Genomic DNA, 18,148 nt, shown 5'->3' on the forward strand with positions numbered 1-18,148 from the left:
TGAAAGAACACTGTTTCTCTGTAACGTCAAATACAATAGGAATCTCAATATCAAGGGCATTGAATTTGGTTAACCAAATGGCCAGTCTAAAGCTCTTCCTGATATAATTTACATCAACAATGAGGACAATATCATTATCTCATAATACTGATTTCCCCTTCCTCCATTGTTTAGGATATTTATCCAGAACAAAACAGAAATGTGCTACCTATGTTACTTACTTAAACAGATTTTTAAGTCTACAACACGTGTAAGTTGTTCCCTTTTCTTTAATGATGGGGCAATTGGTCACAACTAAATTGTTTGGAAAAATACAATAGCAGATTACATTGGCCCAGGTGTACAGTGTGCGTTTACTGTAAGTATTATATTTGTTCCTTGGTTGACCGTAAAATATATCGATGGGTACCGTATGAAAGCAATTTAGATCAACAACACAAGCACAAAGTGTAGATCTAGTATGTGGGCTAAAATCAGGAGATATATTCAACAAGACATACTGTAAACCTTTCACAATAATGCAGCCTGTGTTTACATGACACACTATGCTACTGTAGCACAGAGCATGTAGAGAGAGAGAGAGTGACACGTCCATTTCTGAGAACCTGGAGCACAAGCTATGAGCTACAGGACACCAAAGACAAATACCACTGTCATTCATTCTTCTCCGAAAGCCATCTTCAGAGAAGGGATATGCTGGAGGACTTGGACACAGATGATAAGCTTAGGGGATAAGAAAACAAACATAAAGAAAAAAAAAATTGAACAAGGCACAAAATTGTCTGTAAAATAACTGAACTGTACAGAACAGGCCCCAGTGGTTTGGGAGGGGGAGGGGCGAGAGACCCCGACAAGACCCTCCCATTCTACCTCCTCAAGACCTCCACTCTTCTTCTGCTTTTTTCTCTCTCCCTTTAGTCTCTACCTCTTCCTCGCAAACGCCACATACCTATATCCCCCCCCCCTGCCTCCTCCCCCCCCACACACACCCTCAGGCCTACTCAGTTAAATATAGTGCTCCTACAGGACCCCCCGCCCCCCATGATCCCCCCCCCCCCCCCCCCGGCCTGTTCAGTTTAGATATAGTACTCCTTCTTTTCGTCTGTGTTGTTGTGGCCCCCCTCAGCGTTGATGATGGCCGTGTCGGCGTCCGCTGCGTCGTCTGCGCCTTTGGCTTCGTGCGTGAAGTAGGTGCCTGCGTTCGAATCAGAATCAGAATGGGTTTTAATCGCCATGAACGTTTGCACAGACTCAGGAATTTGCTGTGGCAGGAAGGTGCATACATTTAACATATAGGATCTCTTAACAAATTTAATATGAGGTCTAACTATACTAAGGGTACATAAACTAGCAATACTAAGTGGATTTAGAATTTAAATAATATATACAACAAAATATAAATTAAAATATATACCACAAATTACAACATTACACATGGATCTGGGGGAGTCAGATGGCTGAGCGGTGAGGGAATCGGGTTAGTAATCTGAAGGTCGCCAGTTTGATTCCACGCCGAGCCAAATGATGTTGTGTCCTTGGGCAAGGCACTTCACCCTATTTGTCTCGGGGGGAATGTCCCTGTACTTACTGTAAGTCGCTAAGAGCGTCTGCTAAATGACTTAATGTAATGAATCTGGAGTTACTGAAAATTCCAGTCAGGGAGCAAGGAACAGGCGTACATACGAGCTGTTGTTGTACTTTGTTTTATCCATGAATGTGCTATTATCATATTGTGTTTGTGACGCTGGTGTATATGACCACTGACAGTCTGAACCAAGCTTTTACCTTTGTGTCTGGCAAAGTATCGTCCCAAGACAATAAGTGCACAGAGGATGGCAAACATCACCACGGCAACCACCCCTCCAATGACAGCATGGTCCAGTTTCTGTTGTTTCCCCTCGCCTGCTCTGGAGTCTGGAGACACAGACAGCTATTTACACACTCACCCCAAGAATCACAAGTCTTCCATCCAATTGCCTCCTGTACAATAGTCGTTGTCGTTATAAATAGTTGATAGTAGAGAAGGTTCTATTCAAACTGTAAGTCAGCAGTCAGAGGGTTCAGATTCTGTACAATGCAATACAGTATGTGACCCTCAACAACAACAGTCACTGTATGTTTAATTACATGGAAATGACTCATCGGAATTGCGTGCAAATGTGTTGTTTTTCCTGTTACAATTCCACTGAAATATACGATCAAACTCCCACATAATCACACTCCTGCATGTTGAAGTTCTAAATGCGTAAAAATAGAATGCAGTCTGTCAAAAAAGTGGCTTTGCTAAATGTCACACAGTTCCAGCCCAATGTGCATTACAATGATATACTAGAGCAGTTCCACCGTTTAAACAGAGAAAGTTCAGAGAAGTGTAAAATCTACTCAGATTTAAGGAGCAGTAGCTGGAAGTTATGGAACTCAATCATCAGGCAGAGACAGAATCCTGGGGATCAATCTAAGCTACATGTCCCCTCACTGTGAAATACACCCTGCTCACAAGTCAGAAATGGCAAAGTCTTCCACCACTTATCCAGATTTACTGTGTCCCATAAGGGAGCAAGACACAATTCAAAGACTTTTCATTTTTCAATTTCTCCTAGAGTTTCAAGTTAAGGGGTATCTGTGTTCCGTGGGAAATGATGGAATACTGGGAAGGATTCTGAGGGATACTGCACCTCAGAGTATCATACAGTAAACTAAACAAAATATACTAGAATAGAATCCTGTAACGGTGTGAGAACATCGATAATAATGTAAATTGCTTCCGACACCTTCATGAATTAATAATAGTAATTTGACAGCTGCTACTTTGCTATATTATTTAACACGTGTGCCTACTACAGTAGCACTAGTATCGTACACTGTGTAGATGATGCAGTCAAACTCGTGATTGAGTGTCCAGATCTACTTTACTGTGCGTTGAACAAGGAGAGCTATGCCAGGAGCCATTCAGCCCATACAGTGGGCTTGAGCCTCGTCTCTCTGCTGCCGGTCGCTGTGTCTCAGGCACAGTCTGTCTCCCACCACGCCTGTGTGGGAGAACGCAGCAGAGGGAGAAGAGGGGGCGAGCCACACTCCACGGTGATGAACATAAAACTGCTAAATGGACTGTGCAGAGGGGGCCTGTCGCACCGCCTCCCTCAACCCCCCAGCACCCTCATTACTTTGCCCCCCCCCTCCCCCTCTCTTCCGTCATTACCGCTCTCCGCTGTTACATCACCCTGCCTCCTCTGCCCTCACCTCATTCCCGCTTCTCCAACTTCCCCTCACCACCTCCTCCCCCCATCATTACCTCACCCCTCTCCCCTATTCTTAACACCCTCCACTGTTACCTCCACTGTTACCCCACTCCCCCCCCTACCCCCATCACTTCACCCGGCCTTGGCTACCTTCACGTCACCCCCGCTGTTTTCCATTTGACAACTCCAGGAACCAGTGAGGAAGGAGGCTGCCATTGCAGCTCTCTGAGGGAATTGTTTATTTCAACACACAGATGTGTGTGCCTGTATTGAGGGTGTTTAAAAATAATCAGAGAATATCACTATGAGGTCATAATATCCAAAAGGGCATAAGGCACCTTTTAGAGGGCAAGAGGTTGGTAAATGGCATGTTACATCATTTCATGTTTCTTTGCTTGCTATCATTCAACATGTCTGCCTCTTAGATAAGGAATATCATTCATCCCACACGGCTTCCACCAGTGTACAGAATAAAATATAGCTTTAGACTTTATTCAATGATGAATGTGCGTCTCAGTGTCTCTTTCTATGAGGTCCCGCTTGTTGCTTGGGGACCACTGACCCCCCTTCCACCTCAGCTGTGACAGGAAGTGCACCCGGACAGGAATTTATGGGCAAATAAACTGGATTTGTTGCTGATGTCCATGTCGGCGCAGCATTGGAGTCTTTTCCACTGGACGGACCCCCCCCTGCACTGGAATTATGAATTACACTGCGGGTCACTGACAGTGAAGCTCAACAGGCTTCCTGACAGACTGCGTGTGTCTGTCTAGTGTCTGATTACATCGAATATCGATGTCTTTACATTTCATTAGTCATACTGCAACAAACTGTGGTGAGGGCACATACAAACACTGTCTGATTTACGGATGTAATTACATGGCTGTAATCACAGGAATGACTCTCCTGCATAGACAGAGTAAAACCACAATCTATATAATAGTAAAATAACTTAAGTCCAAGCTTATATTACATGGCAGGCCCAGTTCATTTCCTAAAATTGTCAGTAGTAATTTATTTACAGTACGATACATTTGGGTTCAGTTTTCGCTTCAATATTTGTTATCGAAATGTGATAGCCTACATGGAACACATTCTAGCATTGTTTTCTCCTTTTTATTATTGTACCAACAAAACGGGTCATCTTAGCATCCTTTACCCGACCAAAGAAAATACAGCAGAAGGAATTGTATTGTCCACGTCCCAACCCTAATGCTACTGTTATCTAGCCTACAATAGCAATATCGAGTTCCTTATCCAACTGAGCAAAAAGGTGAAGACAAACAACTCAAGCCTGACATTTGATAGAAGTGATAGTGTAGTACGAGTGGAAAAAACGACAAATAAAAAACGGTGAATGGAAAGTTGATAGTGAACTTTAGCCATGCTGTTTTTTATGAAATCTTTTCAAATACTTCTCCTTGTACAAAAGAGCAAAGTGAAGGAAAACTGTTCAAACCCTTCTTCTTCTAACGTGTTATTCTGTCCGAGGTCAAGGCAAAAAGCAAATTAAGGCGGCAGAGAAAATGGAAAAAGAACACATCCTTTTGCTCTCAACATGGCTACTGCAGCTAGATTATTAACCAAAACTAAAAGGAGAGAACACATTAGTCCTGTCCTAACTACTCTACACTGGCTCCCTGTTACCTTCAGAAATGACTTTAAGGTCCTTTTCCTCACATACAAAGCTCTACACGGACAAGGACCTAGCTACATTGCTAACTCTCTTATAAACTACACACCAGCTAGAACACTGCGATCATCAAATGCAGGCCTATTAGAGGTCACCAGAAGCAGTCATAAGAAGATTGGTGAAGCAGCCTTTTGAACAAATTACCCATAAATATTAGGGAAGCAAACATGCTAGACATTTTAGATGTCATGCTAGACAGATTAAAACCTACCTTTTTACCAAAGCATTTAACTAATTTTATCTCAGAAGGGTTTTACTACTTCAATTAGTTATATTATTGTTTGCTATTTGTAATTATTACTTTAATCACTTGTAATATTGTTGTATTGATTATATGTAAAGCACTTTGAGCTGCAATTCTTGTATGAAATGTGCTATATAAATACATCTTATTATTATATTACTGGAGCAGTAGGTTTGTACACCACACATGTAGACAAAAGACTAGGATGAGACCATGGAAAATAGCTATGTTGATTCTCAATTCTCTTGAGTGATAAATTATTCTACTCTCCCGGGACTAATTAAAACAGTAAATAATTATATTGTTGTTGTTGTTTACACCATGTCCTTGAATATATATATGTTTTAATGTGAACAGAAGTTCTTTACACTGTAACATTGCTAAATTAAGGCATGTTTATGTTCTCAAATGCTACAGTATTAAGTATTTGCATCAAATTTGTCAGATTCCCTAAAGTGTGATACAGTAAATATTAGCACTTGGCACTTTGTTCAATGTGTGAACCCTTTAGAGTGAGGGATCAAAGCTTTTCAGACTCTGTCAGTCTACAATATGTTCATTACCTTGTTTCTGGAAAACATGGGAATATTTTTTGAATGCTCAATACAGATGATTGTAAACCTCTACAGCACTACCTCGTCGTGCATTGTATAACAACTTTGTGCCAAGTTATTGTTGGTCCATTATGAAGCCTGGTGGAAAGTACTGAATCAAGGTCAGAAATGTAACACATGATGTAAATGTTTTTGATAGATGAAGAGTGACTCACTTCTCTTGATAGTGTAATGCTCGATTTACAAATTTTATGTGGAAAATAAAAAAGCTTGATAGTGTGAACTCTGACAGAAGCAGTTTGTTTCTTCCTCTCTGCTTCCTCTTCTACAACAACACAAATAATTGTTTTGGGGTAGCTGGGTAGTAAAGATGTACAAGCCTTAATCATATTATTTAATTTTTTTGCTTTACTATGACATTTGGTCCTCTAACACAAAACCCTATAGGCCTTGAACCACTGCCTTAAGCCCTGTTGCTAGGCTACACCAAGCGAGAACAAAAATAAAGCACTCATGAGAAAAGAGAAAAATGTAGTAGGGTGTGAAAACATAACACTGTGGAAATGAAAAGCTACGTTCTACATTTAACGATGAGCCACACAAAGAGAAGGCAATGTGGTAACAACAGGCTCGGAAATCCCATCGAATATTTCCCTTCACATCTGAGAGGGATGTGAGAGGACCGCATGGAGAGCCTGCTCCTCGAGGGGATGATGATGGCAGGCCGAGAGCCATGCAGACTCCTTCATTGGGATAATAGCCCTCAAAAAGACCTCAGGATTGCACTGGGAAGCACGATGGGAGGACATTATTAGATAAGCCATAGTCCTCAAAAGAAAATGTAATCTATAAAAAGGGGAATTGTTGTTCTAATTGTATTTGAACGTGATACAAGTAGCTGAGTCAGTGAAAAGATCCAAAGATCCCATTGCTAATTTCATCATTCTTTGTCAGTATACAGAAGACTGTCCACAGGGAAATGTGAGTGCAATGGTGATCAGTCCACACACAAACCAGCCATTGATCCAGGAAGTTCTTGGAAAGAGTACACCGTCATCCTGGGGGGTGGAATATTCAAAATAACGGACCTAAAATAACCTAAAACGCCGGCTGGAGCTGCTTCATGTTCCCGCCACCCGCTTTGTAGTTCTGATTGTACGGCTGATGACACTCTCCTGGTCCCTATTCCGTCCACTCGCACACAAAATGGCCACTGCAGCTCTCTATCAGGGGCATGAAAGGGTTCTGATTAGTTCTCTGTTGGGATATATCAAAGAGCCTCTACTGTACTCCTCTGTCCTTCTCCCTGAGGATGTCCTGGGCTGGCCTGTCTCAGGGACGTAAACTGTAGTGGCCCCAAATATGTTCCCTGGCCACAAGGGCTCTCTGACCTACACAGAAGATCAAAGCCAGATCTGTGAAGCTCCTTTAGAGAAGGAGCTAGATGAGATTACACTAGGTTTCTATGAGACAGGCCTGCTTGCACAGTGCAGTAGTCATACTGATGCACAAATGAATTAGGAGGATTAAATTTAGCTGGCAAATAGTATTCCCAAATGAAGAACCAGAGAACAAATGATTAGTACATCTGTCAGTGCTGCTACTGGTGAACTGGGCAAGTCTATTTAGATTGCTTTTATGCTGTATAAATGCCACATTCTGTCACAATTACTGTAAATGTCACCTCCCTGAACAGCCAAGAACTCCTGCCCAACATTAGGCTTCAAGAGATTTTTAAAGCACCAACCCTTCTCTCCCAATCTATTACTTTCATTGCCAGCTCATCAGAAATATATTATCTCCTAAGTGGGCCAACCACTTTCTCTGTGATGCATGCATTTGGCAGCCGTAACGTTTGGTCTGTCTGGGTGAGCACTTGAAGAAAGTAAAAACTGGGACATCATAATGGTCAAATTGGGACACACATTTCAGTTTTTCTAAACCACCTTCTCAGAATTCTTTTTTTGCAGCCTGCAGCCATAATATGTTTATCATTTTGTATTAAATATTTATTAACATTTACTATTTCATCTATGATGAACAAGTTAAAATTATACTCTTTGTTTGAGCCTCAGCTTGGACTAGCAGCACTAGCAGTTCATAGTGGCTAGTATAGTATGTCACTATGTAAATCTGACTCTTACACTGACTGGTTTACAAAACAGTTTGAAGGATGGTTAATATAAAATGTAACATTCTTCTTTCTAAAGAATGAAACATTTATCAAGACACAATGTAGATAAGAACTTTTCTCAAGAAGAGGATCCTGCAGCTTCTTTTGTATACAAACCGATTTCCATCCTTCTCATACAGTACGGTTCAGAGAAAATAGTTGTTATTGATGTTCGGAGCCCCACACAGACGTGAGGTGACTGTCATTGGTGGAAAGACGTAAAGGGCATTGTATGGTGGCACAGGTAGCAGGAGATATAGCTGGAGATGCTGATAAGATAGAAGGGCATCCAAAAGTCGCTTCCGTTTCCCCCGATCAAACATGTGGCAGGGGAGAGGTGTGACAGGTGTCAGTGACAGCCCAGCACTGTCCATGCAGGATGGCAGCGATCAGCATGACTATCTGATTTAAACTGGCCGCCTGCAGCCTCTCACGGCCTTTCACTCCTTCTCTTTACCTCTCTCTGTCTCTTACTCTCTCCTTCGCTCTTTCTCTCTGGATTTTTTCTTGCCATTCCTCACCAAATCTCTCTTTCATTGTACTGCTCGACTGTGCATACATACAGACAAAGGCACACGCACGCACACACGCACGCACACACACACACGCACGCACACACACACACACACGCGCACGCACGCACACACACACACACACACACACACACACACACACACACACACAGGGGTGAGAGTGACAGTGAAGACAGATACAATACCTTGGGTGTAGTCTGGGTTGATGGTGGTAGGTGTGGGGATAGAAGTGGGAGAATCTAGATGGAAAAATAAAAAATAAAGACATGTATAAGAAATATAGAAAGTAGAGGAAGTGACAGAGGTCACTGATGTGGCGTTAGTGACAGAACAGGAAAGCAGTCTTCCTTAATTACAAATAATGAGTTAGCGTTTGTGTGGTAGTAGGAAAATAATAGGGGGTATTTAAGTAAGAGGATGTTGCTTTCTACATGTATTCTTGAAGGTAACAAGGTGAATTTGGAAAATTACACCAAGTCAGCACCTACTCAGACCTCTAACACCGCCATCCTGTTGGTGAAATATAGAGGATGTGCCAAACAGACATGACTTAACTGAGATGACTGAACTGTTACATCGCAGCCAACATTTTTCATGAATATTTCATTAAGAGAAAATGAAATCCGATACGGACATACAGTATAACTTGATTTCCTCCAGTAATCAAGTCAACTCAGGACATCAGACCATCCCGCTCCCCCTCGCTGTTCTACCAGAGACCCAGGCCTGCCACAGACACCTAAGAAGTACTGATTAGTCCTTTCACAAACCCGCAAACAAAATAATGAGAATGACAAAATAGGAGCCAGGTATGTACTGAACCTAAGAGGTTTGAAAGCGTCTCCACCACAGGAACATGGCCGACTCTGGCGCTAGCAGAGATAGAGAAGCCCCTGCTGAGAAGGAGACACAGCGGGGGAAATTGGCTGGCTGTCTCCGTGCCTTTACTGTCTGTGCTCCATCAAAAGACCTCAGTGGGAGATCACCCACTTTCAAACTAATGATAAAACATCAAGGACAGCATAATGTCGCTGCTGGGGTAGGAAGGATGAGAAGGGATGGGGTGTGATAGTGAAGGTTGTGTGTTTGTGTGTGTGTGTGTGTGTGTGTGTGGGGGGGGGTATTGGGTACAAATTCTTTGCTAACAATATTTGGGAGTTGTCTTTCCTGGTGACCGAAGACCTGATAGCTGAAATGTCAGATTCTGGGAGAGGAAATTGGGCATTCAGAGGAGAGGGTTTTCACACAAGCCTGAATGGGATGTGGCACATGTAATAAACTGGCAAACAAGAATTCTCCACAGGCAATTTCCAGGCTGGATGACTCCGGCCTCAACATTATGAAGGCTGAAATATGAATGTATTTGGAGGTGCCATATTTTCAGGAAGCATTTGTATTGGTGAAGAGTTTGATATGAGAAATTCCACCAACAAATTTAAACAATGTGACTGTAATTGTTCAGCTATGCCTGCTTAAATAAAGCTGGCAACCAGTAACCTGAACAAGTTGGTTTTCTGCTCTTTTTTTGTCATTGTTTCTTCTTTTTCTGCTGGTTAACTATATTATAGGATTCTATGGGGATTTGCTTCACAACACCCCATTCACATGCCATTGTTTTGCTTACTGTATGAAATCAGTCTACTGAAACTCCATAAAACTATTGACTCAGAGAAGTGGACACAACATGGAGTTAGGCCTGAAAGGGTTAACTAAAGTTCGGGAGGAAGCTGGCACACCAAGACTCCTCCTTCTCCAATAAACTAATACGCATCAGCCCAGTTAAGCATGGAAGAATGTGACCAAACTTCCCTTTGTTAATTAAGAGTTCTGTATAAAGTATCTTCTGTTCCTCTGGTCCCTGTGCGAGCATGTTGTTGTCACCCTCCCACCCTTCCCTTTCTTCTCTGCTTCTCCCTGTCATCTATCCGGGCTTCCCAGGGGATCGGCTTGAGCTGCTGCTTGGCCTTGACCCATTAGGACTCTCCGCCACACCCCGAGTCCATGCCTGGACCCCAGGCCTCTGCTACCGGCCTCCACCAACCGCTCCAGGCTCAGCTCTGCTACCAGCCTCCCCCACAATCGGGCTTGGACCTGCTAACAGCTCTGCTTCAATAAAAGCTATCAATTCAATCTATGGTGTGATTACTGAACTTGTGAACTCAGGGTTAATTAATTCCTGTTTAAGTTTCAAACGTAATTCCTCACAACTGTAAAAAATAAATAACAAATCTGTATATATATACATTACATACTGTTTATCAATATCTATGACTGAACATCCTTTCATATTAAAAAGATCAACAATGACAAGTGTTCCAGTAGTACTAGCTAGCACTAGCTCTGGTGGCTACCCACTCCAGATGGCTGCTTGGAATCTTTGACTTCATGGCTGTGTCGGCAAGCTCTAGGTCAAACAGTCAACATCAGTTCAAACCACTGAGCAAAGGACAGCTTTGTTCCCCTGCCATCAGCCAGTATGTGTGAGTTATAGCACCCACACCCTTTCATACCAGGACCATGGTGAGACTCTTATGTGGCCGACTAACACCTGACACCAGCCAAGGACCCTGTGCTCACAGCCCACTGAGGAACCCCCAACATGGAGCCTGTGGAGGAAGTTACTGAGCCCTTCCTTCTGGCCAGAGACTTCCACTATCACATCCCTCTCTCCCCTCTCTTAGCCTGGCTTGGCACCAGCCTTGGGTTGGGCACTGAGGAAAGGTCACACAGAAGCACCTCCGGAAACAAATACGAGCTGGACAAACTTGATTCAGTGGTTGGGCCACATCATGCTCCGATTTCCTCGTAAGCAGACGGTTCATGAACCACATGCCTACAACATTAACAACATCATTAACAGCCATTAAAAGGCTAACTCCATACTGTATCAAGGCTGGCTCTAATAATAGTCCTGTGTTCAGTACGAAGGTTAAGACGTATCCTAAGTATCCTAAACGCTAACAACACAGAAAATAACTGGGTTTAATATGTCAGATGGAAGATGTATATTTCAACTTGGTTGGAAAAGGCTGTCTTGTAATGTCCCTGCTTGGCCGACACTCATTAGGTGTGCAGCTTACATGTACATATGTTCATAAATACAAACTCATTAAGCTAACATAGCTGCCCTGATTAAGCTGGGAAAACTATTCTCTTGAGTAGGAAAAAAACTGATTTTGTCTGGCATTTAATCCTTAGAATAACAGGAGGAATCTCAGACATAATTACACTGTTATTAGCACCTTTTACTAATCTCCTGTGTCTCATTATAGAGCCCAGCAACATACGAAAGCTTTCTCTGTTAACACCAGAGATATATTTAGGAGGTGGTAAACATCTTGCACTGTATTCGAAATAAAGAGTTGTGTGTAGACAAGGTGCAAAATGGCAGACACTCCTTTACCAGTACCCCTTGTTCACGCTAAGATAAGACTTAATGCGCAAGTGAACATTATGAAGCTGTTTAGTCAAACATTTCATTATGCAATTCACAAGAGAATTGGTTCATTCAAGTAACATAGCCATGACAGACAACAACCCAACATAGCTCATCACTTTATAAGACACAGTGAGTCACACCATTATTTCATACAACGATCATGTAGTATAATGTATCATAATCATCACGCCCTTCTGATGCTTTGACAGGAGAGAGAGAGAAAGGGAGAGAGAGAGATTACTGTAAAGAAAGGTGAGAGAAAACGAGAGAAACATCCGCTTGATGGATGACAGCGCAAGTTACCCCAGTTAAGAGTTTTAGTAAAGGAATGACAGGCTGAAGAGTCTGAACAGTGCTGTCCCACAGCCGTGTCATTTGTTTTGGAATCCCATGAGGGGCAAACTAATGCCACCATCCGCCTAGCAGTCTGGCAGGCCACGATGATGGCCACCCTCATAGTGGCAGTGTCAGCACTATCCCAGTCACACACTTACATAGATATACGTCACATAGACAGTCACACACATCAGATGTAAGGCAGCTTGATCTGGTTGGAGATCAACGTTAGTCAGAGTTATCTATCACGTACTACAGTGTCAAGGTAGCCAGAAGTGGAACCCCAGAAGTCTGTTAGTCAGCAGACAGACATGGATGTTTGTCTGAGCTCAGCTCTTGCGGCTAACCTTTTCTCTTAGGACCTTTACTTTTAGCACTCCATTATCATCACGTGTCATGCATGCATATGCATGTCTTACTGTAACGTTCTACATGAACGCACAGTCCAACCTTCCGTTGGATGGCTTAGTGACAGTTGCCATGGTTCAAGATTCAAGATATTTATTGTCTGTATACGGTTTAACAAAGTTCGTCCGTACAAGGAAATTCTTGTGGTGCCAGTACCTACCGTATACAAAGAGGATGTAGTCATCGTAGGCCTCCCCCACAGTGTTGGCGGCCACACAGCGGTATGTGCCGTTGTAGGATTTATTGAGGTTTTCGATGAAGAGGTCAGAGCCTGTGATGACGGCGTGCGAAGGCACATCATCGTCTACTCTCAGCCAGCTGATCTGATGAGGGCTAGGAGCGGGTGGGGGGGGGGGGGCGACAAATACCAGACGCATCAGTCACGCGTGTCCGTCAATAGCAGGAATATGGGTTTAAAGGTCAGAGCTGGCAGATCTGTTCAGGACAGCCATTGGCAGGTCCAGGCCTAATGATGCACTTTAAACACAACACGCTAACAACTGCTAACATTTAAATGCTACACCGAAATGGAAAGGTTATGGGAGTGCTGGGACTGGCAGAAAGGGGATATAGGGTGGGCTGAAGCCGCCATGTTTCTGTCTTCTGACAGTTGGAGCCAAGGATAGGGCGGAACTGGAATCCAAATGAAGCACCTGAAGGAATACTCACTGTGGTTTGCCCTCTGCTATGCATGACAGTTCTAGATTGTCTCCCTCTCGCGTTAAACCCTCCGGAAATTCCACAACTATCTTGACTTCCGGTTTATCTGAAAGCAATGAAGAGACAGAAGTTTGAAAAGTTATGCTAAATGCTGTTACTGTAATTATTACGACTGCAAAAAGATACAAAAATGACTCAAGACTGCTAGGAATGGAACTTCCTTCCAGTTTTGATGTGACTTACTGTAATAAAGCCAGACAAGCTCTGGAGATACAATGCTACTGTCTGGTGCCAGTGCTTCATTGTTTGTGGCATTATTTTACAGTAAAGCATGAATGAGACCAGGGCATTTCAGTCTAGTTACTTAAGCAGGGTGGGTATTTCTGACACATGCATGGGACAAGACTCAGGTTCCCCGGCACCCTGGTCTATCTAACTTCAGTAGATTTTTTTTCTTTTATCAATGTTAGCCAAAGACTGCCAAAATGTCAAGCGGTTCCAGTTGAGCTTCTTCTGTCTTTTACCAAGAAAGGTCAGACAAAGGCACTCAGCTTTCTGAATAAATTAGTATTCTAGACAGAAAAATGGTACTTCAACCTTTTCTGTGGCGTTCAACACAGTGTAAGTCTTCTCGTTTCACTTCTTTAATCAATACACCATTTGAAGGACAGCAAATCATATCTGACACAAGAGCATAATGTACTTGTTCCCTTGAGGTGATGGTACAGTATCTCATTGGAGTTATTCTCCAGCGTTTGTAAGACCACAGACAGCACGCTGTCTAATTAGAGGATGACTGCTCTCTTGGGGCTCATTCATAGGTCCCTTCTGTCAGACGAGTTAGCGACAATCCACTTCCTGGCCAGGTGTGTTTTGCTTCTGGCCGGGTAACTCACACATGACTTCCAGGTGTCTCTGAGCTCTGAGGTCCTTCACGGCCGGGTGCTCTATGATGCAGCTCACCGGCTCCCCGTCATCCTCCTTGGCCACGGTAAAGCTCACACGACTGCTGACGGTGAACATCTTGTTATAGGTCTCTTCCACCTCGGCCTCGCCTGGTGCACAGACAGACAGATGAACAGACAGACAGGTGCACAGACAGACAGACAGACAGACAGACAGGTGCACAGACAGACAGACAGACAGACAGACAGGTGCACAGACAGACAGACGGACAGACAGAGAAAGATGGACAGAGGTGGACAGAAAAAGACGGACAGACAGACCGAAAGACGGACAGAGAGTACATACATTATTTATGTAGCCTTATCCAATAACATAATCATGCCGGACCGCATACAATACATATTAGCAAGACGTCGTGCTTTGGCCTGACTCATTCATATCCATATGAATACATAGTCATATTAGCATTCAATCCTGGACGCTGAGCAGCGCAGAGTATGCGGGTTGGTTATGGCAGATCCAGGATGAGCCTGTGTTGTACAGCCGGGGGCTGAGCGGCATTTGGGCTAACCCTGCAGTAATCTGCTGCCCGCCAGGCTTCTGGCTGTCAGAGGGGCATTCATTTAGAGAGCATTACAATGCCACAGGGGCAGCGCGTTAGGCGCAGTGCTGAGTGTGATGGTTTACTTGCAGTTAATGAAGTGAGGAAATAATTACAAGCCCTCTCTGACCCACAGCACACTTCCATCTCTGCAAGTCACAGGGGAGACAGGCAGGGCACAGGGAGGGCAATACTATGATGCCTCTACACACACTGACCACCACACACACACACACACACACACACACACACACACACACAGCCCAATGTATAGTTATTAACCCCAGGACACACCGGTACACAAATACTGTTTGCCCACACACGTCTACACACACAAACACGTACGTGCTTCCTTCAACATCCGACACCCCATGTCGGGTCAGCATGAATCCAGGCATCTGGCCAAGATCTCCATCCTCTGGGTGTTCTAATGTTGTTGTTTTTTAAGTCATTATTCATAATTTTTCCAGCGCACATGCTGTTATGTGACCATGTGCTTCTGAGCTAATTAATACCTTATCTCCTGCAATCATGAGGAGAGAGCAGTGTGTCCAGAGGTGCTGGAGGACGTGACTGTGTGTCTGAGCCTGTGTCTCTCCTGCCAGCCCAGATTAGCCCGGCTCAACTTGGTGGCCTGTCCCTGATCTAACCAGCCAGCACTCAACCCATCTGCCCCACCTCCCTCCCCCCCCCCTCCCCCCCCCCCCCCAACTCAACATCTCATAAACTGAAATTGACTTCCACTTCGGCAACGCCGGAGCCGCAGAAGGTATCAGCTTAGATTCCCTCAGTCTAAATATTTTAGCTGCCCAACAAGCCAACTGAATCCCCTCCATTCTAACGCCTATATAATTTGACAACAGGCCAGAAAGAAATCCACCCTTGTGTAAATATGAAACGAGTGAAATAAATTTGCCTCTTGCTGTACAATAAGCACAAGTTGAATAAATGATGAGTTTGTGTGAGGACAGGCAGGCGGTGAGGGGGTGTACCACACAACACTGCCTTCCCCTCCCGTACAGCCCAGAGCTGGCCTCAGGCACTCCAACGCAGAGACAAAAGTCAATAAATGCATTCAAACATTTATTGCAGGCCTAAAGAAAATATCGCATTAGCACTAAGCATGAGGAGCACATCATTTGATTACTTCCTAGCTCAAATTGATGGACAGCTTAAGCATGCTCTCCACTTTGATGAACACCTTTGATAAAAGGCAAAAAATGTGCTGGAATCTAGCTGACATTGACATATATAACTATACTCTCCAGGGGCACTGGTTAACTGTCTGTTGAATGAAGGATAACCGACTGAGAGAGTCACTGGATGTACATCAGATATCATTGCTGAGACGATATTGCAAATTGTACAGCATACACACACCACACAGCGCATACACATATCAATATGCTCCATGTGCAGAACACACAGTGCCCTGCACAGCACTCACAAAGTACCCTACACACACGCACATGTACACACACTCTGGGATGCTCTAGGTGCATCTCAACCGCAGCCGTCTTTACTGAGTGGGTAGGTAGCAGTTAATACCAAAAGAGCCCCCTGTATTATCCTCCCTGCACTGCAACTGTCTTCGGTATTACTGCTCTGTCACCGAGAAATGAAACAAATGATTACAGCCATGTGGGTGGGTGACGCTGTTCCTGGCATGTCCTGCGGTCTCACATCCTAATGAAGTGAAATCCTGCATGGAGGGCCTCGGGGTGGATGTGCTGCGGGTAGGAGACACATCGACAGGCTTCACAGGGACAGAGGGCTGCATGAGCCGGTCTGGGGGGCCGAGGAGTGTGAGGGAGCGGGGTGGAGGTTGTTATTCCACTGACCTGTCAAGTCCTGCTCCCCCTTCATCCATCTGATGGTGGGCGCCGGCTTGCCGTCCATGGCTGTGCAGGTGAGCTCCGTCTCGTTTCCCTCACTGACCACCTCCTCCCTGGACTCGATCATAGGGAGGCCTGGTGGAACTGGCACCCGGCCACAGACACGCACACACACCCACACACAGATACAAGAACACACACACACATCCCCCCCATACACACACACACGTTACACAACCCAACAATAACAGGTCCTGCACCAGACCCAATCTATTCAGTTGAATCAATCATTAAGCTGTGAATGGCTGAACTTGAGACACTCGAAGAGAAACTCAGTTGGATATTTTTTGAAGAGCTTTTAAATACCAGATATTCTGGTGCTAGATTTCAATTCTGTATCTGGAGTGCTCACTTTAATATGTACTCAAACCCCTTTTAATCCTGCAGGATGTCTGCATGTACAATAAAGCTACTCTATGACAGTAATTTCACACCAAAGCACCACTGCGGATCACAGCTGAGTCTCTATAGGGAACCAATTGGAGCAGCCAAGTTAACAGTCACCAAGAGTCAACACAGCTGCCAACAACCACCCAGTCTAAGACACTCGCTGCTATCCCTACATGCATCTGTTCCTTTTTATTAAGATGCTGAGCTCCGAGAGAGCCTAATTGGTTGACATTTTGTTTTGTTTCAGGCTAAATATAACAGGATCAAAGAGCAATCAAGCAAATCAATCAAGCAAAATAAATGTACATTTGATATCCACGGTTTATGACTGAACATTTGACTGGAGGACCGTGGAACATGGGAACAGAAAGTATACCATTCAACATGGATAGAATACCTTATAGGAAACTTCGATACTATAATATGGTGTGTGTGTGTGTGATATATACCCAGCACAGTGATGTCAGCGTAGGCTTCTTGGGGTGGATCTGTGTAAAGCTGGCAAACGTAGCGTCCTTCGTCTGAGAGTGACACGTTGGACAGAGACACCCGCAACTCATTGTCTGAGAAGTTGACCAACTGGAACCGGCTGTCCTTCAGGGCTGGGGAGGTACACAGGAGACAGTCAGGATATGGAATAGAGACATGCAAACATGAGACCCTGAGAGGGTCAAAGAGGATGAGAGAGGGACGGAACCAGAATTGAAATAAAAGGGGGAAAGAGGCAAAAGCGTGTGTGTCAGTGAGTGAGATTGAAAGAGAGAAGGTGAGAGTGATGAATAGTCAGAGAGAGAACGAGCGACTGGGAGAGCGACTGACGCTAGAAGGAATTTCATCTGAAGTGAAAGTAAAGAGAAGTGAGTTTCAATATAGTACATCCAGGATGACGTATAAAACAGCTTTACAGTCCACAGAGCTGTACTGCAAAGTGTGAGGACTGTTCATGAGGACTGCTAACAAGCTAGGAAGTCTCCTGGTCATGGATGAACGCATCAAGCTTCCAGGAAAAAAGGCTGAAACATACATAATAAATTAAATCACAACCCTGAAGTGGAGCAAAGAAAATAAGTGCTATAT

General features: G+C 44.0%; 1 protein-coding gene across 1 annotated transcript in view; it reads right to left on the reverse strand.

Moving 5' to 3' along the window:
- Positions 1 to 1,065: 1,065 nt before the first annotated feature.
- cadm1b (cell adhesion molecule 1b) overlaps positions 1,066 to 18,148 on the reverse strand; it is a 69,100-nt gene continuing 52,017 nt past the window's right edge. Inside the window, exons 4-10 of the mRNA XM_084674564.1 lie at positions 17,521 to 17,673; positions 16,628 to 16,765; positions 14,176 to 14,334; positions 13,289 to 13,385; positions 12,780 to 12,952; positions 1,786 to 1,914; positions 1,066 to 1,195 (exon numbers count right to left, since the gene is read on the reverse strand). Of these exons, the coding sequence (XP_084530690.1) occupies positions 1,077 to 1,195; positions 1,786 to 1,914; positions 12,780 to 12,952; positions 13,289 to 13,385; positions 14,176 to 14,334; positions 16,628 to 16,765; positions 17,521 to 17,673 (968 nt within the window). The 3' untranslated portion in view covers positions 1,066 to 1,076. The remainder of the gene's footprint in view (positions 1,196 to 1,785; positions 1,915 to 12,779; positions 12,953 to 13,288; positions 13,386 to 14,175; positions 14,335 to 16,627; positions 16,766 to 17,520; positions 17,674 to 18,148) is intronic.

The sequence above is a fragment of the Hypomesus nipponensis genome, chromosome 15 (genome assembly GCF_054491055.1).
Source record: "Hypomesus nipponensis isolate SF chromosome 15, ASM5449105v1, whole genome shotgun sequence".
Taxonomy (NCBI): domain Eukaryota; kingdom Metazoa; phylum Chordata; class Actinopteri; order Osmeriformes; family Osmeridae; genus Hypomesus; species Hypomesus nipponensis.